The sequence below is a fragment of the Sus scrofa genome, chromosome 15 (assembly GCF_000003025.6).
Source record: "Sus scrofa isolate TJ Tabasco breed Duroc chromosome 15, Sscrofa11.1, whole genome shotgun sequence".
Classification (NCBI taxonomy): domain Eukaryota; kingdom Metazoa; phylum Chordata; class Mammalia; order Artiodactyla; family Suidae; genus Sus; species Sus scrofa.
This window is the reverse complement of record NC_010457.5, coordinates 77,098,792-77,123,909: the sequence shown is the minus strand read 5'-3', so window position 1 is coordinate 77,123,909 and position 25,118 is coordinate 77,098,792. Positions and strand designations below refer to the sequence as shown.

Genomic DNA, 25,118 nt, shown 5'->3' with positions numbered 1-25,118 from the left:
TTCTTATATCTCATGGGATGTAAGAAAAAACTTAGTATCATAAAAAGGACTCAAACACTGCTTGAATGAAATAAACTTTAAAATCTCTTCCAACTGTATTTATGACTCGATACTGATGACAATATTTAACTTCATCTAGGAAATACTGTAAAACTGGATTGTGGTGGTGACTGCACAGCTTCATAAATTTACTAAAAATCATTGAGTTTTATACTTGTGGTGAGTTAATTTTATGACATGCAAATTATACCTCAATAAATCTGGAAAAAACACCAGCAAAAAGTAGGGAGTGGGAGGTTTGTCACCATACTGATAACTGGTGAAGCTGGGTGGTGGGGGGTTATACAAACGACTATCTGTACTTATTAATATTTATCCACTTTTTTTTTCCTTTTAGGGCCACACCTGTGGCATATGGAAGTTCCCAGGCTAGGGGTCGAATCAGAAGGGCACCTGCAGGCCTACACCACAGCCACAGTAACACGGGATCTGAGCTGCATCTGTGATCTATGCTGCAGCCTGCGGCAACGCTAGATTCCCCAACCCGCTGAGACAGGCCAGGGATTGAACGTGCATCGTCAGGGACACTATGTTGGGTTCTTTACCTGCCGAGCCATAATGAGAACTCCTAATATTCATCTGCTTTTAAGTATGTTTAAAATTTTTAATTATAAAAAATAAAAAATTTAGGAGTTCCTTTGTGGTGCAATGGGTTAAGGTTCTAGCATTGCCAGTGCAGCAGTTCAGGAACTTCTACATGCTGTGGGCACAGCCAAAAAATTTTTTTTAAATTTCATCTGGAAAAATATATCTTTTGGAAATAGAACAAAGACTCTGAAGAGATCCAGTATTTGAACTTAGGGGACAAACTCCAGGAATCATACTGCTGACCTTAACTGCATCTGGATGGGCTTTTTTAAATGCATTCCAGAACAAAGTGGAGTATGATCAAATCTGGCATTTAAATAATAAAGAGTTCAAAAGGTTATTCAAAAATAAAAGGTTATTTCTAAACCATGTCAGTATTTCACCCACTTACTTAACATTAATTGAGTATATAATAAACTTCGGTACTATGAAGAAAGAAAACCAGCAAACAGGGGATTGAAAAAAAAAAAAAAGGAAAAAATAAACTACCAACATACTATGTTAAGAACTATATTATGTGACTAAGCAGTTCCAATTTCTAGGTATTTAACCAAGAAAAATAAAAACATACATCCATGCAAAAACTTGTATACAAATGTTCATAGCAGCACCATTCATAACAGCCAAAAAGCAGAAACCACCCAAGTGTCCCTCAACTGATGAATGGATAAACAAAAAACAGCACATCCATACAATGGAACATTATTTAGCTACAAAAAAGGATAAACTATTATTATATGCCATGACATGAAATGAACCTGGAAAACATTATTCTAAGTGAAAGAAGCCATAGAAGGGCACAGAAGACCACACATATAATATAAAATGTCTAGATTGGAAAGAGAAAGTAGATTAATAATTGCCTAAGCCTGGGGGTTGGGGTAAAATAGGGAGTGACTGGGTTCAGGGTTTCTTTGGGGTAACGAAATGTTTTAAACTGACTGAAGTGATGACCACAAAACTGCAAATATGCTAAAAAAAAAAAAAAACACGCACTAAATTGTATACTTTAAATGAGTGAATTGGATGCTATGTGACTTACATCTCAATAGAGCTGTTGCAAAAAACTAGAACCAAAAAGCACTATATCTGGTAGAACAAGGAATACAGAAGGAGAGAGGTACCTGTCCCCTGACCAAGACTGAGCCCCTAGAAAAGGAATGGTAGCCTGCTCACTCTGTATCCCCAGTGTCTACTACCTATGGAACACGTACACATTTGGTGGGTAAACAGAGCAACAGGATTTGAAGGTAAAGTCCTGACTCTATCCCATGAGAAGACCAAAGTCTAAAATTCACCAAGAAGAGGTTTATATGTGCATGCTGATTTAGTATCAGCTTTCACAGACAGTTTTCAAAGAACACTGGCATTATTTTTAAAAATTCTACAGTTTGGACAAAAAAGAATATCATGTAGAACAAAGTAAAATGAAAACAGAATCTATTTTTCTGCATACCTGTACTGAGAACATTACTGACGGCTGGTGGAGTTGAGCTAATAGAAAGTCCAGACAGACCCTGTTCAATTTCTGTAGTTCCAGGTGGTGACAAAGATGGGGGATTAACTGAAGACAGCTGGACCTTCCAAAAAAAGAAAAGAAAAAAGAAAATTAATCAAATTTACTTAAAAGAATATATATAAATACTGGCTCTCACCAGTCCTATAGGTACTTTTGATCATGTACTAACTATTAAAAGTTTTCTCCTGGACTTCAGCTTTTAGACACTCCTTCCTAATTCTGATGTGTCAAGGACCATGCACTGTAAACATCTCCCCATCCTTTCATTTCTAGTCTCTTGACACATGGCACCTAGCCTATTATACACACTACTCTAGCTACTTTGACATCAGGAGGAGATCTAGTCTCTCCTCCTTCCTAGCCATCCAAAAATGATTTTACTCACCCTTAAAGCACCACTGCTTTCCTCTTCTCCAAATTCTCGGCCAGTTTTTAAACTTTCATGCTCATGGAAGAAGTCATCTCAAGTCTCAATACAATGATAGATTCCTTATAAGTTTCTTAAGATGTCTAACCTCATGAGTCCATCTTATCTTTTCTCATCAGTGAATGAATGAATGTGGCAGCCAGATCTCCACCTTTGGGGGTGGAGGTCGGGGTGGGAGTGGGAAAGACTCTCCAGACGGATGAGTGGGTGAATGATTTCACCTCTGAATCCTCCAACTTCTGCCAGCTTCATTCAGTGCCCTTTGGCACATTCCGACACAACTTGTATTCTGGCCCTTCTTCCTCGCTGCCATTTCACCCTCTGGTCTTCTCAGATGGCCCTTAGGGGTTCATCTGGGGCAGAGAGCACTGACTGGGGCAGCAGATATGGTAGCAGAGACATATATTACACTGGCTCAGGCCAAGAGCCAGAGTAGGGTTGGGGGAGGTCACACTTCTCCACAGTTCCTCACCACTTCCTCTAGAACTGGGGACAGCCAAACATATAACATAAAATGGCAGGGATAGTAGCCATTTCTTTATAGCTGCAGCATTTTCTTTTTGAACGTTTCGTTTTTATTTAGTCACGCAGACAAAAGTGAACTGTTCTGTAAGGCCAGCATAGGAAACATTTAAAAAGCCTATAAGCCTGTGTAAATATGCCTTATTCCTTAAAAAGCATCACTTTGATCCTGTAAATTTTTTTTTTTTTAAGTCAATGCTCACGGGGTTAAATTACCCTCTCTCTGATGATCCCCAAATCTGTTTCTCTAGCCTTGCTCCCTTTCCTGAAATCCAAAACTTCAAATTCAACATGTCAATATTTAACTCATCACCTGCCCTATTTCAATCAGTGCTACCACCACACACATCAACTCATTTGGGTGGAAGCTTTACGATATATAATCAGGTAGAAAGTTATCTTACCTCCGTAAATCCATCTTTAAGAGGAGTAATAGGTGTACCAGTCATTTGTCCTGGAAGAGAAATTTTCTTTCCTTCTTCAAATGGGCGTGTAGGTATTCGATGCAAATAACCATATCCAATGCCACATCCTAGGCTATGAAAATATTTTTTCCTTAAAGTTCTTGTTATCAATTACAGCTTGCATTTCTTTGAGGTTTTGAAATAGAAAAACAAATCTCCATTCGTTTAAATACTGTCATCTTATCATAAGTCTCCTCTGACCACTCTTTTTGAGACTGCACCCTTCGCATCCAACCCACCAACACTAACCTTACGCCCCTGTATTTTTCTTCAAGTATTTATCACCATCCAACACACGGCATATTTATTTGTTTATTTTATTGTCTCTCCCAATAAAATGTTAAGGTCCTGAGGGGAGACACCTTTCCCCTGCCAAGGTATCTATTATTTCCACAGGTGAAGAAGCTGGGAGAACAGGCAGTGGCCAACTCTGATTTAGTAACAATGCCCCAGGAGTTCCCACTATGGCTCAGCGTAGTACTCATGAAGATACAGGTTCAATCCCTGGCCTCGCTCACTGGGTAAAAGATCTGGCATTGCTGTGGCTGTGGTGTAGGCTGGCAGCTGCAGCTCCAATTTGACCCCTAACCCGTGAACTTTCATATGCCACAGGTGTGGCCCCAAAAGAAAAAACAAACCCCCAAACCAAAAAAACACCTTCCCCTCCAAAACCCAAAACAGTGCTTCATAGTACAAAGTAACTGGTTCCTTTTTTTCTCACTTCTCCTCTTTTCTACCATCAAACTGCAGTTCCTACTGAACTGGATCTCAGATTCAGAGGAAGAAAGTAAGATTAAATAATTTATACTAATCAATAAAAGCCTTTCAGAGGTAGCTGCATTTTAAAACGAAGTGCTTATTAATAAACAAACAAAACAAAAAAACCCCAAAAAACCTGACGTGGTGGTAGAGAAAGCACTTTAAGCAACAGTGAGACCCTCTACAAACTTAGACCAAGAATGAAGCTAAGAAAAATGTGCTATAGTGAACACAATGTGATCAGTCTCTGAAACAGGAATGAAAATTAGAGGTACACATATGCCAAAGGGGGTAGGTCCAGGAAAATGGTCTGTTATGAGCCTATCTAAAGTAGTGGCTGATCAATGGTACTAAACCATGTCAATAGGAAAAATGTCTTCCACAGAAAAGAAGTAACTGCTAAAGTCTAGAAAAGAAAGGCTCCACAAACATAGTGAGCATAACTAAAAATTAAAGAACTAGTAATGTTCTTTGTTGTTGGACTTCACCATCTAGAATCTCTTCCTCAGACTAATTTCATGCTCACCAAGCACTCCTGTGGTAGTAATCAGATCTAAGTATTCTTCTAACGGGAAAGGGGGTATTTTTCCACTGTTAAATTTGCCATTCTGATGAATACAGAAGCTTTTTTACAAATTTAGTTTATATGACACAGTCCCTCTGAAATGAATCAATTTTGAATACCTTGAGAAGATCATACTTCTGTAAGTTTACAAATCTGGACAATGATAACTTGATCAAGTATGGCCCCCCAACAGTCTAGAGTCTCTCTCATTTTCTCAGAGTACAACAAGTTAGCATTCTGGTGGCAACTATATTCAGCTGCAGAATCTCAGGTAGTGTGGGTAAAGGTACTGTAAGCAAACACAGGCTTTCTCTGTCTGTATCAACTAAGTCGTCTTTTTTCCCAGCAGGTGCTGGAACTTTTACAAGCCATCTGAAGAAGTTTCTAAACCCTAGGCTTTCCTATAATCATGGCTTATGGTCAACAATTCCTCAAATTAAAAAAACTTGTTAGAACTTTCAAAATAATAAAAAACATGTACAATTTAAACAACAGTCAGCATCATCAAAAAATTTACAAATAATAAATGCTGCAGATGGTGTGGAGAAAAAGGAACCCTCCTACACTGTTGGTGGGAATGTAAATCGGTATAGTCACTCTGGAGAACTGTATGGAGGTTTCTTAAAAAACTACAAATAGAGTTACGATCTGCATTCCTACTCCTGGGTATATATTCAGAGAAAACTATAATTCGAAAAGGTACATGCACCCCAGTGTTCACTGCAGCACTATTTACAATATCCAAGACACAGAAACAACCTAAATGTCCAATGACAGATGAATGGATAAAGACATGGCATATACAAATAATGGAATATTAGCCATAAAAAAAGAATGAAACATTGCCATTTGTAGCAACATGGATGGACCTAAAGATTGTCATATTAAGTGAAGTCAGACAGACAAAGACAAATATCAGGTATCACTAAGTGGAATCTTAAAAAAAAAGGATACAAATTAACATATACAAAACAGAAACAGACTCCCAGAAGTAGAAAACAAAGTTAGGTTACCCTAAGGGAAGGGGAGGTTGGGTGGATAAATTAGGAGTTTGGGATTAACATATTCACACTACTATATATAAAACAGCGAACAAGGACTTACTATATATATAGCACATGGAACTATACTCAATACTTTATAATAATCCATAAGGGAAAATAATCTGAAAAAGAACTATATCTATATCTATCTATATATATGTAACTGAATCACTGTGTCACACATCTGAAACTAACACAACACTGTAAATCAACTACATTTCAATAAAATAAAAAATAAGAAATGATAGTCAGAAGGTCTAAAGATGTAATGTCAAGTCAGCATGCTTTACTTTGGTTTGGCTTTTTTAAGTTTGGGAACTGACTTGATAAATAGATGATTTTATAAAGTCTGCTTATCTGCTTGGCTTGACCCTCTTTCTGAACTGCTTTGTATTACTGTTATCATTACAATTTTGTCCGACTTTTGGTTGAAATCAGCCTGTCCATTGTTGAAAGCCAACAGTTTCCACAAAGTGCTAAGAAATTTCCCCAGCAGCTAGAGAAAGCATCGCTGTATTGTCTCACTACTGAGGAGGGAATTGGGAAAATAAAACCGAAAACCATTTTATTAAAAAAGAGAAAAGGACTGAAGTATGTATACCATGCTCACTAAATATGTGCTTTAAAAAAATGAATTACGGGATTCAACATTCTAAGTTAGCTCTTTACTTTCTCAAGAGAAGTCTTATAATAAACCAGTAACTTGTTTCAAAATAAAAACAATGTTTACATTAAGCAGTCATAATTTAAGTCTAAAAAAATGACCTTACCTGCCTTCTCCACCCCATGCAGAATTTGGTGTAATAATCACTTCTCGACAGTTATCAGTGTCGGTATTATACACATAAAGTTTCAATGGTTTTGCTTCATGTGTTTCAATAAGGCTGAACAGATCTTCAGACTGCAAAGGCATCACAGGAGAAAAATGTTTTTATGTTACTGAACTTTAGAACAGTAGGCCTCAAACCTGGCCAATATCAGAATCACCTAGAAAACCTGAAACAAACCCCAACCCCCCAAAAACCTAGATGCTGGGCCTTGCCCCTAGATATAAAAATCATTTCTTAAACCCATTACTCCAAACAAGGGTTAATTCAATATATTACTCATCTGCACAACACAAGGCCTTATGTCCAGTTCCATAAGACCTGGTCAGCAATTTTAATAAAAGTCTTTTACATCTAAATTCTACATGTTCTATTTGTGCTAATATTAAGACTTGGGTATCTGGGCACTAATTTTTTCTCTCATTTGTGATTTAGCAACACATACTTCCACCAGCTAACCGACAAGGAAAAGGATATAGCTAAGCCAATTTTGCTACCTTAGAAAGGAGAAGAGAAAATGAAATCAATAATCAAAATTGAGGATCTGATTTAATTTTGAGGTACAAAAACTTTCCACATGCCATACACAAAATCTGTGCAACCACCATAAAGGACATGTTTTTCCTCACAGCTATACCTAGGTAAGACACCTCCCAGATGCTCTGTTGAACACCCTGGACCATAAGCTATCTCGATCAGCAAAGGCCTAAATTTCAACTCTAAACGTAAAGTGTGCAAATACACTTCTGAACTTTAATGAGAAAATGTTAAGTAATTTTTAGTATTAATATACAAACTAATTACCTCATTCATGACTGTATCTGCTCCAATGATATAATCACTGTGAGGTCTAAGACCCGCCAGTGCTGCAGGAGAATTAGATTCCACTTCCTAGGATGACACAAAAACAATGTGGCCCCCCCCATTAATGAATATAAAATAATCTTCCAAATTATATAGTTCACAGTCCTTAACTATATACAGTGAGTTAAGACCCCCTATATTTCTAACTGTCTTGTAAGAGACAACGTCAGATGATATATTTCATATCTCCCAAGCATGAAAAATCACCTAATATTTAATAAACATTTAAAATACTTCTGTAGCTATTGGCTTTAACATTATCTTCTTCTAATGGATAAATCATTGGAAAAATAGTTCTTCATCATCCTATTTGCTTCTTTTCCTCAAACTGTTTTTCTTTTTTATTATCCATATTTTAAAAGCAATGATTTCTGACTTTCGAAAACTAAAAATAGCCTAATAATAGCTCTACAATCTCACATTGGGAGACAATCACTGTTAAAACACCTTTCTACACTGCTTCTTGCATGTTCTTATTATACTGCTTAATAGTTCTCAGTTGATACCTACCAACACATGCCAAACGTTTTCATTTGCCCCATCAAAGCTGCAGAAACGAATGCTCACTCCCAACAAGCCCTGGCCACCCCACATGTTACTTGGTGTGACTGAGGTCTCTCGCAGCTCCAGTGTTTTACTACTGTAGATAAGCATTTTTACAGGCTTTTCAACATTTGCTTTCAGTAGATCCTTAAGAGTGTCATTGTCTTTATTCTGTAAACACAAAGAGATTTTTCTTAATAAACGCAAATCTAATGTTCACTATTTTAGTTTTAGCATTCTATGGCCCAATTGGAGTAATATTAATAATTAACATAAAGAAAGCATTCAACAGGCATAGGTTTCATTAACATTCAAATATTCTGCAAAGTAAAAGAATGTCAAGAAATTAAGAACTTAGGTTAGTGTAACCAAGCAGGACCCTATGGATCCTTCCCAGGACAGACCCCTCCCGCATACCCTCTGTTGTAGCCCCTCTCTGAGGTACCCAGATAACAGTATCTAATGCATATTTCCTGAGTTTTTCAGATGCTAAAACCCACCACAAAATTGAAGAAATTAACTATTTGATGATCCAGAGCAGGTAGTCCTCAGACCTACTGGCACCTAAGGCGTTGATCACCATCAACCCACCATCAACCAGAGACTTGTGCATAAGCTGATCACAAAGCCTGGGACACCTCTCCCTCACTCTCCTTTAAAAATGCTATGCCTGTAGGTCCCGTCGAGGCGCAGTGGAAACGAATCTGACTAGAACCATGAGGTTGTGGGTTTGATCCTTGGCCTTGCTCAGTGGGTTAAGGATCTGGTGTTGCTGTGAGTTGTGGTGTAGGTCACAGATGCAGCTGGGATCTAGTTTTGCTGTGGCTGTGGCATAGGCCGGCCAGCAGCTACAACTCTGACTTGACCCCTAGCCTGGGAACCTCCATATGCCGCTGGCAGTGTGGCCCTGAAAAGCAAAAAAAAAAAAGGTCTCCAGTGATTTTCTTCCCCTAAGATAATTACTGGAGTGTGAGGTATAATATTTTATATTTAACATTCTCATGTTTACTAATACACAGTTATTTTTACAAATTAGTATCATACTCTATATGTTTGTAATGAATGAACATCTCAGATAATTTGAAAAATTCCATTTTCAAAAGATTACAGAATACCACAGGCAAAACTACAAAAAGTTGAACTTACTAATCTCGAACCATTAATAGAAACAATAAAATCAAAGAATGGCTCCAGTCCAGCTCTATGTCCTGGGGAATTTTCTTGTACCTGTAAAAACAAAAATGCCAAAAATGAAAAATGCAAAGATTACAAAATTGAAAGCTAAAATTGAATACCTATCACTTTTCAGTTGAAACAGATTGATTTAATTGATAAGGGAATACAGGTACTCACCAGTTGTCTCATTTCTTTTCATCAGTTAATGCCCTTGTAGCCCCCTAAATTCTACCCCTTCCTTAAATTCATCTTGTATATGAGGTTCTTCCTCTATAGTTCTATTTCATACCACTTTCCACTTTTGGGGGTGTGGGGGACAACCCTCCCAGCATTTAACACATGACATAGCAGAGAGTTAATCATTACTACTGAATGACAAATTCAAATTAATTTATTTTACTTGCTCTATAACTACTGCTAGCAAAGCACCATTCAGTTACAAAACTAATGTAGGAACACTGCTGCTGATGTCAAGACATTTATGATCTGCTGAGCAACAGGCAAGACAAAGTATAGACAGAAGACACACAGACCCCTAGGAACTGTAATATAAGACCAAACAGGTTAAAGGCTAAAATGGAGGTACAAAATTCTAAGGAGAAGGTTAAATCTGAATTGTGCTTTAAGAGGTGTTAAGAACTTTGAAAGGTGAAGATGGTAAGGGGATGAGGAAGGTCATCTGAAAGTTGAAGAAATAATATGAGTAAAAGCTCAGAAGGAGCTTAAAAAATAAGGATCACAATTTAGTATAGCTAGACAACAGGTGGCATGGCGCAGAAATAAATTATATGCAATATTCTGTACGAATCAGCAGTTTTCAGGGTGTAAAGATCCACGGCTTATATGTTTCTGCGTTTCTCCATGACCCAAATAAAGTGTTAAGACCATGGATTCTGCACAACTCTTTTATTTTACAGGTGAAGAAAACATTTCATGACTTGCCTATGGCCTCATAGCTGGCTAGTGGTAGAGGTGAAACTCAGAAATCTATCTTATAATCGGCCCAGTAAGAAGGCTGGAAAGGATGGCACTAGTTACAGAAAACTCCACATGGAAGACTAAGATCACCTAGCTTCTCAACAACTCAAATATTCGGCATTCCAAATTTGAAATGGATCAAAATAAATTATTAAATTTTTTAAATTTGCAGTAATACAACTATTAGCAGATAGTAATGGTAGTAATATAACAAAAGAGCAAAAATTTAATACAAGCCATTTTGCACTTTCTCTAAAACATTTTCATATTGTCTAAAGAAAATTTTATTTTGCTTGATGTTATTAAATCCTGTCAAAATTATGCTGTGAAAACAGAGTTTGCACTGATATTTGCAGGCTGATTTTCTATAATAGTCCTAACAGATCTAATAGTCAATTCTGAGGCTATGTAAATAACAGGTCCCACATTCACCCATATATAAATCTGTAGCTATTCACACAATAACATCATTTTAATGCTTTCAAAATGGAACCTAAATTGTTTCTACAATATGTCCCTCTAATACCAGACCTCTTGGATTAATGAGACTTTATCTTGGATTAATGATATATTCCTTATTGTTTGGATTAATGTTACCTTTTATTCATTTAAAGCCAAATTATACTATCATTATTTCTAAATAAGTAAAACTAAATTTTCATTTGCCACAGTAAGAAATAGGAAGTTGTTCATTATAAAGATGGCTCAATATTTAACTTACTAAAACTATTTCGTCTGGCTTTTTTTGGGTTCTTTTTAGGGACGCACCTGTGGCATATCGACGTTTCCAGGCTAGGGTTGGAAATGAAGCCGTAGCCAATGGACTATGCCACAACCACAGCAATGCTGGATCTGAGCCGCATCTCATGGCAATGTCAGATCCTTAACCTACTGAGTGGGGCCAGGGATTGAACCTGCATCCTCACAGATACTAGTAGGGCTCTTAAACTGCTGAGCCACAGTGGGAATTCCTGTTTGACTGTGCTTTATGTAAAATTTCCTACAGATGGGGAACTAAATCATTTTTGTAAATTGAATAAGTATCAAAAACACTTATTATTTAAAGGTGTTGGCGCTAATAAAAACAATATATGTTTATTTTTTTATATTCGGTTTTCTTAAATGGGGGATATTTTATATTCTACATACTATCAAACAAAATGTCTAGAACCCAAAATGGTAGATAGATTTCTCCTCAAACGGCAACTCTGAAAGGAAAATGGTGGCTGCCTGGAGGTATCATCAGAAGAAAAGAGGTTAAGTCAGAGAAAGCTGGTAAAAAGTCCTGAGCCTTTAGGTGTGAAAAGGCTGTCTATTGTTCCTATTAAGTAGGTGCGAAATGCCCCGGTGTGAAAGGAGGACATTTAGCACAGACCCTAAGAGCCCCCTCAGAGAGGAGTTTCTCATTTAATAGGCTCTACACCTAATCATCTCATTATCTGAATCTGAATGTTTCCAAATGAAACATTCCAGTTGGACTAGAAGCCAATTAGTCCATTGATCAATTTCAGACTTCTCTACTGAGGCTGCCAGCAGTTTACCTTTAGTTACTTTTGTCATGCTGCAGCTACCACCACCTTAGAAAGGTGATCCAGCATAGATTCTTATCATGCCACCCTCCTTGTATCAAGTTTTACCACTCTTTGCTTGAAATGGAAAGTTTCCTATACCATTAAAATTATTCTTCCCCATAACTCAAACCTTTTTCAATAAGCTAAACTTGGATTCTGAAGTAAACTTAAATAATCCTTTCTCTAATTTTACTTTTCCATTTTCATTTGCTACAAACATCAATCTCTCTGTTTCTAACGGACCTTGAAATTAATTTCTTTCCTAAATTTACTTACATCATTAGTACCAGAACAATTCTGGCAACAAGATACCTTAATTACTGCTAAGAAGCCAGCAGAGGGAGCCCTGGAAAATGCTCTATGACCCTAATAAATATAAAGGAAATTTCCTACATTTCACAGCATGTAAAAATAAAATCCACAGCATTGCAAATTAAACATCCACAGGTAAGTTTCTCCGGCAATATTATCCAGTGACAAGAATCTCTTAGGCACCTAATCTCTCAAAGCATCAGATTACCACTTCAATACTTTCTGTCCCCTAAGAGATCACTTGCTTATTGATTCATTGTCTGCTTCCTTCAAACTATCTTAAAAGAAAAAAAAAAAAAAAATACCTGGCTCTATGGGCTATTTAACATTTATTATTGGGCCTAGTATCATGGCAATTTAAGATGAACAGATTAAATGTAAAAGATTAATAATTAAGATTTTTACATGATTTTGAAAAAATGTATAATAAAAAGATAAAAAGTTTTAGAGCCAGACTAACTTTATTTTTTTCTTTTTGGCCATACCAACAGCATGTGGAGGTTCCTGGGTTAGGAATGGAACAGATGCCACAGCAGCCACTGGAGTGGGTTGCTGCAGTGATAATACTGAATCCTTAAACTGTTTCGTTACAGGAGAATTCCCAGACTGACTTGATTTTGAATCATGCTTTGTCTGCTTATCACTTATTTGAACTCAGGAAAGTCTGTTATCTTTCTGGACATCAGTTTCTCATCTGCAAGGAAAGGATAACGCCGTCTACTTTATAAGAATATTGTAGATATTGAATGAGTTTAGATTTATGAAATGCCTAGCAAAGGCATGTCTCTGACATATGACAGGAGTTTTACAAATCTTAAGGTCATCTTCCTAATTCCACATTTACCACCTGAGGGCAAATCTTTATAACCAATTAATTCCTGGACACTACATTATTTTTTTAACCATGTATTGATTATCTCTTATCCCTTTTTAAAAAAGAGAAAAAGATACAGAATGTTAGTCATCTAGGAAGAGGAGATACATCATTTTTTAAAATGTTGCCTCTTGGAGTTCCCTTCGTGGCCCAGTGGTTAACGAATCTGACTAGGAACCATGAGGTTGCAAATTCAATCCCTGGCCTTGGTCAGTGGGTTAAGGATCCGGCATTGCCATGAGCTGTGGTGTAGGTTGCAGATGTGGCTTGGATCTGGTGTTGCTGTGGCTCTGGTGTAGGCTGGCGGCTACAGCTCCAATTTGACCCCTAGCCTGGGAACCTCCATATGCTGCCGGAAGTGGCCCTAGAAAAGGAAAAAAGACAATAAAATAAAATAAAATGTTGCCTCTCAAAAATCAACTCCATTTGGACAACAGATCTAAAGAGCAAAGGTAAAATGATAAAAGCTTTCAGAGAAAAACACAGGAGAGTATCTTTGAGACCTTCGAGTATGAAAAGACTTCTTCAACTGAATACAAAAAGCACTAACTAAAAAAAAAAAAAAAAAAAATTAAATTATACTAAAACTATGAATCACTTGTCATAAGACACAATTGAGAGTGAAAAAGACACAATATATATCCAACAAAGGAACTGTATTCAGAACAAATTCAGAACTACTACAAATTTTGAGAGTGAAACCACAAGGAGACACCACATCACATTCACAAAAACCGCTAAAATAAAATAGATAATAACAAGGATTGGCAAGGATATGAAGCAACTGGAACCCTCATACATGATGTAGGAATGGAAAATGGTGCCGCTGCTGTGGAAAACTATTTGGGAGAACTTCAAAACGTTAAACAGAGTTATTATATGACCTAGCAGTTCCACTCGTAGGTATATAACCAAGAGAAATGAAAACATGTCTATATAAAAGTTGTACACAGGGAAGGCTCAGTGGGTTAAGAACCGAACTAGTATCCATGAGGATGTGGGTTCAATCCCTGGCCTTGCTCAGTGGGTTAAGGATCCGGCATTGCCACGAGCTGTGGTGTAGGTCACAGACATGGCTCAAATCTGCTGTGGCTGTGGCTGTGGTGTACGCTGGCAGCTGCAGTTCTGATTAGATCCCGAGCCCGGGAACTTTCATATGTTGGGGTAGATGCAGCCCTAAAAAAAAAAAAAAAAAAAAAAGGGAAATACCTTTATGAGGATATGGAACTATCAGAAACCTCAACTGCTGTTGGTGGGAATGTAAATTAGTACACTATTTGGCAATATCTATCAATATTAAAATGTGGACACCTTTGCCAGATATTTCACTTCTGTATACCCAATAGAAACATATATATATATATATATATATATATATATGTGCATGTGTGTGTTCTCCAAAAGACAAACACAACATAACATTCACAGCAGCACTACTTATAATAGCCCCAAACTAAAAACTACACAAATGACGATCAACAGCAGAATAGATAAACAAATTCTGGCATATTCATTCTATGGCATAAAATATATTAATGAAATGAAAGATCTACAACGACACACAACAACATGGCTAAATCTCACAAGCAAAAGAAGCCAGACACAAATGAGTACCTATCATATGATTCCATTTATATAAAGTATAAGAACAGGTCACTAATCTCTGGTCTTAGAAATCAGGATAGTATTCACTTTGGGGAGTTGGGGGTGGCTGGGGTGTGACCGGAAAGGGACAGGATGCTGCTTACACGAGTGTGTTGTTTGCAAAAATACATCAAGCAGTACACTTACATGGATTTTATTTGCTTTAAAATTTTTAACTTTTTAGGGCCACATCTGTGGCATATAGAAATTCCCAGCCTAGGGGTCAAATCAGAGCTGTAGCTGCTGGCCTATACCACAGCAACACCAGACCTGAGCCATGCCTGTGACCTACACCACAGGTCATGGCAACGCTGGATCCTTAACCCACTGAATGAGGCCAGGGATCGAACCCGAATCCCCATGATTACTAGTTGGGTTCTTAATCCACTGAGCCACAAGAGGAACTCCTATATGGATTTTTAATACAAAAAGTTTTAAGATAGGCTCCTTTTATCCAAAAAGTAGAAATGAAATTACTACAATTTAAGAACATACCCTAAAAGGACCACAGTTTGAAACCTACCAATTAAGTCTAAAAGGACTGTGAGCCTTTTATAAATGTAAAGGCCACTAAATAACTTGCTCCTAACGCTTATTCTTCTTCACAATGTGAAAAGAAATACTTCTCTCATATGCACTCTAGAAAAAATAGCTATAATAAGCAGGATGAAATCTGCCAGACATTTTACACTTCTCAGGAAGCAAAATGTGAGTTTATGTAGAAATGGCAGTGACAGGGCAACCATGCCCATTACATAAAAAGAAATTAGCACCAATGATTAGAAGCTGGATCATGAAGATCATGAATCACCAACTATACATAAATAATCCCTAAGGTGGATGCATTCAACTACTACAAGGAGTTTCAGTGGGTTCTGAGACTGATTTGGTGAATTATGACAGAAGAGACAAACATCAAAACAGAAAAATAACAGAATAGACTGCTATCAAAGTCATGACTTAGTAAGGGTCACCCCAGAAAGAAACCCTATTGTCAGATGCTTCCTGTTCCCCTCCTTGCCCCAGCCCCAGGTAACCACTAATCTACTTTTGGTTTACTTGCATTGGCCTATTCTGGACACTTCATATAAATGGAATCATGCAATATGTGGTCTTTGGGCCTTAGTTCCTATGTATCGACCTAACTGTTCTACACTGGGTTGCTTTCCAGTAAAGCAAACACTTCTTCTAGGACTAAAAGTATAAAAGTACTTTATACTAGGTTTGAGTCATTTTGCTTGAATGCCTCTCTTTTTAAATGATTTTTTTTTTCCATTATAGCTGGTTTACAGTGTTCTGTCAATTTTCTACTGTACACCAAGGTGACCCAGTCACACATACATATACACATTCTTTTTTCTCACATTATCATGCTCTATCATAAGGGACTAGATATAGTTCCCAGTGGTATACAGCAGGATCTCATTGCTGATCCTTTCCAAAGGCAATAGTTTGCATCTATTAACCCCAAATTCCCAGTCCATCCCACTCCCTCCCCCTCCCCCTTGGCAACCACAAGTCTGTTCTCCAAGTCCATGATTTTCTTTTCTGCGGAAAGGTTCATTTGTGCTGTACATCAGATTCCAGATATAAGTGATATCATATGGTATTTGTTGAACGCCTCTTTTAATTTTGGCTTGGGGGAGAGAGGGTTAGCAGAATATGAGGGAAGAAAAGTTGGGGAGGAATCGGGATGGGGGTGAAGTATTCATTCTTCTAACTGCACTGGTCCATTTACTTATATACTTCAAGCTGAGGAATAGAGAACTGATAAAGAAACAAAGACAGGAAACCAGAGGCTACTTTCTAAACACAGGATATCACCATACTAGGTGTTTTATAAAGTGACAAAGATACTCAAATGTCTGGCTGGTATGTCAATTATCTCCCTTAAGGTTTCTAACCATGGAAATGTTACCATAAAATTGGCTCAGTAGAACGTGTAACTGTCTTCTCTTTATTACTGCATTACCAATTCTTCACACATAAATGGTAAATAAGTCCCTTAGAATGGCTTTGTTTTTATACCATCATCTACTCCAGCTCTCAATTTAATGTTAACACTCTTGTCTTTGTACCATTCTAAAAAACAGTAGAGATGTTAAATAAGACTAAGAAAAAAAAAAAACAAACAAAAACCTGAACCCAAGTAACACCTAAATGATGATTTATTTCAACTTCACACATAAAGCTTCATGTTATATGTGTGTACTTAGGTGATCAAAATGTCAGGAAAAGGCTTAAGAATGTCATGTAACATGTGCCTCAATGTTCACAGCCGCATTATTCACAACAGCCAAGACAAGGAAACAACCTAAATGTCCATCCACAGATGAATGGATAAAGAAGATGTGGTGTATACACACACACACACACACACACACACACACACACACACTGGAATACTGTTTGCCATAAAAAAGAATGAAATAATGCCATTTGGAACTACATCGATGGACCTAGTGATTACCATACTAAGTGAAATAAGTCAGAAAGACAAGTACTATATTACTTATATATGGAATCTAAAATGTGACACAAATGAACTTGTCTATGAAAGAGAGATTCATAGACATACAGAAGAGACTTGTGGTTGCCACTGCCAAGGGGGAAGGAGGGTGAGGGATGGATGGACTGGGAGTTTGGAATTAGCAGATGCAAATTATTATATACAGAATAGATAAACAACAGGGCCTACTGTATAGCACATGGAAGTGTATTCAATGTCCTGTGATAAACCATTATGCAGAAGAATGCAATAAAGAATATATATATAAAAACTGGAATTACTTTGCTGTACAGCAGAAATTAATAAAACATTGTAACTCAAATATAATAAATTTTTAAAAAAATAATGTGCTGTAATAAAAATAAACTCCAAATTGTTCACAGTTATTAAAAAGGGTACTTTTCGAGTAAGGGGAGTGCTCCTCTGTCTGAAAAAGAACAGTTTCCCTATTTGGGACCTGACACAAATGTGTGGTAAATAATTTTGCAGTAGACCAGAGGAGTTCAAGGCCTATCTGCTAAAACAATCTCTCACATGTTCTACTAAAATAACTCAAAGAGCATGTTCTCCTGATACCAATACTCTGATGTAATTTGTAATCTGACACTGGCACTACGATGTAACTTGTAACATATAAGCAATTTGAAATAAAATCCAAATGATAAACACTTATTGAGTTTTTATCATAGTCCTGACCCTAGGTTAAATGCTTTACATGGAATATGTCATGTAATCCTGGGAATAACCAATGAAGTGGACAGCACTGTTTTGTTTTGTTTTAGGGCTGCACCCAAGGCATAGAGAAGTTCCCAGGCTAGGGGTCGAACTGGAGCTGCAGTGCTGGCCTAAAGCACAACCACAGCAAAGCCAGATCTGAGCCACATCTGAGCCACGTCTGTGACCTACACACAGCTCACTGTGAGGCCGGATCCTTAACCCACTGATCAGGGCCAGGGATCAAACCCAGGTCCCTGGATCCTAGTCAGGTTCGTTACCACTGAGCCACAGTGGGAACTCCTGGACAGCACTGTTTTAATAAAGAAATTTAATGAACCCAATTTTTTTCAAAGTATTTTCACATACAATTTCTAATCTGGTTTTTAGTTAAGAGAAAAAAAGACAGGGGAGGCACTACTATTACCCCTGCTTTTCAGATTTAAAAAAAAAAAATGAAGCTCAAATAAATTCAAAGGTTTGCCTGAGGAAGACAATGGAGTGATGGAGCTGACACTAGAATTCAGTGATTCCCAAGGGTGGTCTCCAGTGGCTAACTATATCTCAACGTATCCATGTCCACAAGACGACAAGGTTCCTTACGGCCCACAACGTGCTTGAATGATTTCTCATTGGTGCTAACACGCCAGCCAAACAAAAACAAAATGACCCCGGCATCATTCTCTTTATGGGGCAGTACATTTATTTGAAATGCCAAGAGGATGTGTACAGTCTTTCAAAGTTTTTGCATATGCTGTTTGGAAAAAAGTTATCTTAACTTGATAATCACAAATTCCAGGGCAATCTACAGTCAGATTCCAAAGCACATAACAAACCTTTATGGATTATTTTCTAGTTTAGATTTCTAACTGATACTGTAGTAGTGAATCAATCAATATAATCCTTTCAGTGAATATTAAAGCCAGCAAAATGAATGTACTGATGTTAGTGATTATTCTAAGTTCAATTCTTATGAACATTTTAGGGGGATTATTATAAAGCCCAAAGGCACTGGAGCCAGTCCTGTTCACTCTATTACTTACTGACCAGAGATAGAAACCATAGTTACCCAACAGCTGTCTCCCCCAATGAGGATCCTAAGGAGCCATACATTAAATTACATTTCCTCATAAAAATATAAAAGGGTATATAAACAACATGACATTACTAGTTTGTTCAAGACCTAATATTGGGAAAAGTTCATGTCTAATGATACTTAAATTTCTAAAAGTGTCCTGAGGTTCACATACATTGAATTCCATGACATTAATAAACTTAAATATTCTTTTTTATTTTCTTTTTAGGGCCACACCTGTGGCATATGGAAGTTCCCAGGCTAGGGGTCAAATCAGAGCTGCAACTGCCAGTCTAGACCATAGCCACAGAACATGGGATCTGAGCTGTGTCTGTCACCTACACCACAGCTCGTGGCAACATTGGATCCTTAACCCACTGAATGAGGCCAGGGATTGAACCTGCATCCTCATGGATACTAGTTGGATTCATTTCCTCTGCACCACAACAGGAATTCTCAAATATTTTAATTCCTATATTAAAAGGCAATTTCAAAGGATGTTCTTTAATTAAACAATCTCACAGTCTTTTATTGGAAGAGATCAATTTGGGAAGAAGGTCAGAATCTTTAGATGGTGTTTATAAAGCTTTTTCAATTATAACTTTTTATTTGGAAAACATCAAATAACCCAACTGTTTTCTTTTACACTTTTTTTTTTTTTTTCCCAGAATGAGTGAGAAGAGAAGGGGTAATAGTGAGATTTTTAAGTTTTTCAAATGAGGGTATGACTTTAAAAAGTTTGAGAAACAATATCTTATAAGAATAAAGAAAAATTATGCTTATCAAATAATGGAAATTCGCTTTACCAAAATAGGTACTAAGTTAAAATCCTGCAGGATTTCATGTAGATTAATGAGGTACCAAGAAAAAAAAGAGCACATCCATATAACAGTAGATATGGCCTAGGTATTGCATTTTCTATAGAAATAATTCCACTTACTGTCATCTTCTCTCTTAAGGAGAGTACCTACTGCTGCCCAGGCTGCAGCAAATGGTTCAGAAGATAAAGGCTGTATTACACTGGAGACACAATTCATCTCAATAACCTTTCCTTCAAAACACCCATCAACTCAAAATCTCACTCAGAGGAAATTATAAGGAATAGTGAACATGACATTTCTCATGTCCCCATACTGGTGTGAACACTGGTTCCAGAATGTCCTCGGATATCCTCCATCTTAAAGAGTATTAAGTGCAGAGTGGAATTAATTTGAATATTTTAATTTAGAAACATCTTATAATGGGCATCCATAAGGCAACTCTATTGGGCTGGCTTGATAACTAATGGAAAATCTAGGCAAGAATTCTGTATTTGACATACTTTGACTGTAATAACCTCTAACAAAACTGAGACACCCTGGCTAACATTTCAGCTTAATGTTAGGATTAGAGGATGGGAATAAAAGTGGTATGCATGGTAAACGTGGACCTGGACCCATGAGAAAGGAAATCTGAAATATAATGTTATTTTTAAAAGAAAGCTTCTGAACAAATTTTAAAATCTTCCACTCGGAGCCCACTTTATTTAATTAATTTATTTTTAAGGCCTCCACCTGTGGCATGTGGAAGTTCCCAGGCTAGGGTCAAATCGGAACTGCAGCTGCTGGCCTACACCATGACCACAGCAGCCCCGGATCTGAGACACATCTGTGACCTATGCTGCAGCTTGTGGCAATGCAGGATCCTTAACCAAGCGAGCAAGGCCAGGGATTGAACCCGAATCCTCATGGATACTAGCTGGGCTCTTAACCCACTGAGCCACAACAGGAACTCCTAGCAGTCCACTTTTAAAAAACAGATTTTTATATTTTTGTGAACATACACTTTAAAAATTTTGGAAAATACATTAAAGTTTAAAAGAAATAGTAACGTCACCACTCACCAATAACCCTTTTAATATCCTGGCTTATGGAACATATGTGCACATACCCAGAGGCATACCCATGACCAGAGAGTGTTTTGAAACAATTTTCACTGAATGCATAGCATTCCAATCTGTAGTTAGGCCCTGACTTATGTAACAATTCCTCAGCTGTTGGCTATTTAGGTTTTAAAGCCAACATGTTACAACTTTTGGCCATACTGTACTTGAATATGTTATTTACTCAAAAACTTTTTGAAACTTGGCTAAGGGGCAATATTAGGCACAGGGAAAAAAGAGGAAAAATACTTAACAGTATTTACCTTCTTTAGAGGGTCGGATTACACATCATTTAGGTTCTTTGTTAAACTTTTTGAACTTATCCAAATGATCTCTAATGAGCATGTGCTGATAATCAGAAAACAATGTAGTAATTTCTAAAATGAAGACCCCATATTTATACAACACATTAAAATTCACTAATATGGGGAAATACGTTTTAAGTGAAAACAAAAGGCAGGATTTAAGGTTGTATATAAATGTCTAAAACCAGGAGGTGGTGCTTAACCAAACTCTGGTACAAGGGACTTACTCTGGAGCTAAGTAAAAGCAAGAGGCGAATCTGTGTGCTGCTATGGAAAGGCAGCCCAGATGCCTTGATAGATAAGAAGGCAAAGGTGTGTAACAGTATGTATCCTATGATTCTGACAATTATAAAAGGAAACAAAAAAAGAGAGGGAAAGGTTGTGTGTCTTCCTTTATAAGCATGAAATAATTTTTTTTTTTTTGTCTTTTTGCTATTTCTTGGGCTGCTCCCGCGGCATATGGAGGTTCCCAGGCTAGGGGTCCAATCCGAGCTGGAGCCACTGGCCTACGCCAGAGCCACAGCCACGTGGGATCCGAGCCACGTCTGCAACCTACACCACAGCTCCTGGCAACGCCGGATTGTCAACCCACTGAGCAAGGGCAGGGATCGAACCCACAACCTCATGGTTCCTTGTCGGATTCGTTAACCACTGCTCCACGACAGGAACTCCAAGCATGAAATATTTTTGAAAAAATACATAAACAACGGTGGTTACTTCTAGATTCTGAGTATGGTGACTAGGTATATAATATGATCACAACATGAAAATGTGCATTAATACATAAATACATAGTAGAGAAAAAGGAAAGTATATAGCAGAAAACCTGGAACCATTTCAAGGCTGTCCCCTAAATACATTCTAAAGCAGAACCTACCAATGGATGTGGACAAAACATGTTCAATCCCTGAATTGTGGTAATACAACTCTGAACCAGCAATAATAAAATAGCAGTGGACATCAGTGTCACTATAAATTGGTATTTCAAAACACAATCATACAAGTTTCTATTACTAGCATGGAAATGGTCAGGGAATTATTTTTTTAAAAAGTAACTTTTAATTAAATGCTAGAACTTGTTAAACTTGGGTGACTTTATTCCATGATTACCCTGCCATATTTATTCTGGTTAACAAGCTCAGTAATTCAGAGATGGAATATACAACTGTAATTGAGATAATAACAAATGAAGATATTTTTAAATGTTGAGATTTAACCTAGTACTTTCTCCCTCAAAAAAAAAAAATTTTTTTAATTAGCCTAAACTAGATGATCATGACTATTTTAAAGCACCAACAAAACTCAAATGAAAGAAAAATTATTTTGTCTTTGTAACATTTATGCCCTAGATGAAGACTGGAAACTAAAGTTGTCTCTAGTGCTTCTAAAAACCATATTTATAGATTAATAGCCGATACACCACTGAATATGAGTGAGTGCTGATTTACTGAAGTGCACCTATGTAAAGAAATTCACTTCAACTTTAACACTGAACGAACATAGTCATTAACAGAAGTCACTGAATTAGAATCCTTTTGATGTGTACAGCTTTCTTATAGACTAAAAACTCATCAACACTGCTTTACCTAGTGCATGAATTATAAAAATATCACGAATCCCAGTATTCATGGCCACAATCAGCAACTGTGAGAATCATCTGGTAATACTGGACAACATAGTCCAAAAGCAGAGGAACTCAGAATCAAACCAGAGAATAGAAAAGTACTGCCACCAAGTTTCACTTCACAACTGGGATTTGACCATTCTCCCTCCATTTCCGTCAGCGTGGTACTTGGGGGCTGGCTTAGCTGAAGGGAATTAGAAGGTAATAGTTTATTTATACATTCTCTGTATTTTCTGGGAAAATCATACTCTCCTACCAAGAGTGTGGCTTCAACAGGGATTTTTAGCAGAGTGGAGAGGCAACTAGATGTGATAATCCTGAAGATCAGAAAGGTGACTGATGACAGCCCTATCAAGCAGACTTCTGGTAATTTAGTTTAAGAATGCTGTCTCACCTCAAACATGGGACCTAAGGGAGAACATGGCTGTAGCACCACGGATTGAGCTTTCCTACTTTCAGTGAAAATTAGCCAGGAGCTAATATCTAGTTACACTGAATGGTGCTCCAGATTGGGGCTAGTTTGCTGACAGTCCATCATGTTATCACTCACGCAGGTGTCACGCACACAATCAACATTGCTACTTTTAAAGACACTCAGTTCCACGAGGAAAGGACCACATGCTCTGAACAACCCAGGCTATTCATAGCAGGGACTTAGCTAATGCTTTCAGAGATACTGTTTCCCTGCGTCCTGGGGACTGAGGTTGCTTTCCTTTATTTACCTGATTTTTTTTTTTTTTTTAACGTTCCTCTCCATTTACCTCTTTTACACTGTGGATCTAAACATTCATCACCACCACACCCTGAGCAGACTTAGAAAAAAGAGAACGGAAGTTCCCCTGGGCAGGAAATGTGGAAGAGGAGCGTTGGAAAGGTCAGGAGCGACACAGGACAGAAGAAAGTCCAGTTGAAAATCAAGCAGATTTAAGTACGTCGAACCTGCTTCTAGGCCATTTCGTTTTGTTTGCCTAATTGGCCTTTCCCGACATCCAGACAGCGCCGAGGTAGATTAACACCTGCCGTCGCATCCCCCTCCCCTAGCCTGCGGATTCCAGACTTCCTTTTCACAGAAAAGAAACGCTACCTTCACCATCACCTCTTTTACAGACTTTGCCCCCAAGCCTTCCTTGACTTTGGGAGCTAAGAATGAAGGGGAGAGGGGCAGAGAAGGCTCTCAAAAGGAAAAGGAGCCGAGGTTGCCCTCTTCGCCTGGGCCGCCCCCGGCCAAATCGTAGGCTGCCACCTCTGGCTCCAGCCTCTCCTTCCGGATGCTGGGCCCGGAGAGTCCGGGGTAGGCGGGATGCGAGCGGCCTCTCGAACCGGCCTCGGCCAACGCAGCGCCGGCACTCGCCGCTCCTTCTCGGGGTCCGGCCTGGCTGCCCCAAGAAGAAGCCCGTCGGGGCCTCAGCCTCCCCGTGACCGGGCCCCGCCTCCAGCCCGCCACCCCCGCGCCGCCGTCGATGCTCTTACCCGCAGGACGTGGTAGCCCTCCGTGCCCCCGCCTGGGATCTCGACGCTCTGCGAGGAGCCCATGGCGGCGGGCGATCAGTGTGGCCGGGCCGGGCTTCGCGCAGCTCCCGCCTCCCGCGCACCACCCGCTCCGCTCCTCCGCGTAGCACTTGGGACGTGGCACTCGCTGCCTCGGGAGAGCCGGGCCGCGCTGCCCGCTGGGAGATCGTCGCCTCGGCAGCTGGGGCCGCAGCGACGCCGCCGACAGCGCCACCTGCCGCGAACCACCGGGAGGAGCCTGAGCGTACAGCAGGCGAGGGGAGGGGGGAGCGGGAAGGTGGGGAGGGGCCTTACTCGTGCTCGCGAGAGAGCAGAAATACGGTTCATCCAGCCTTGGCACCTTGCTACGGGTCCCTGGGCTTGACAAGATTCATCTAAGCCGCGTTCCCGCTAGCCTGCAAGAAGAGTTGTTTGATTGTAGCTCCGCCTGGTGGCCAGAGACCAGGAAGGGGCTGCTGTTGAAAAGAACCGGGTGGATGCAAACACTACGAGTTCCCTCTTCTCTGAGTTTAAAGTACTCCTCCCAGGTTGTACGGAGGAGCGTGGTAGGGTATCTTCGTGGGCAGATAGCGCTTCCGCTCACCTCTTTATAAAGGAAAACGCTCCCTTCATAAAGCACTTGTCCTAAAGAGTCATGGAGGACCCGCCGAAGTTCTTTGTTTTTTTTCCCCTAATTATGAGAAAAAGATCGTCACAAACTGAGCGGTGCCCGAGTGGGGAGCACA

At 38.7% G+C, this 25,118-nt stretch overlaps 1 protein-coding gene and 1 long non-coding RNA gene across 2 annotated transcripts in view; both read right to left on the bottom strand.

Annotated features, from left to right (window-relative positions):
* The window catches only part of GORASP2 (golgi reassembly stacking protein 2), a 31,314-nt gene extending 6,712 nt beyond the window's left edge, over window positions 1-24,602 (bottom strand). The window contains 7 exon segments of the mRNA XM_021074828.1: window positions 2,105-2,228; window positions 3,521-3,653; window positions 6,718-6,848; window positions 7,579-7,665; window positions 8,149-8,352; window positions 9,328-9,408; window positions 24,355-24,602. Of these exon segments, the coding sequence (XP_020930487.1) occupies window positions 2,105-2,228; window positions 3,521-3,653; window positions 6,718-6,848; window positions 7,579-7,665; window positions 8,149-8,352; window positions 9,328-9,408; window positions 24,355-24,417 (823 nt within the window). The 5' untranslated portion in view covers window positions 24,418-24,602.
* On the bottom strand, window positions 24,352-24,735 carry LOC110256942. Its single transcript, XR_002339024.1, has one exon. It is a non-coding gene; the product is annotated as an uncharacterized LOC110256942 (long non-coding RNA).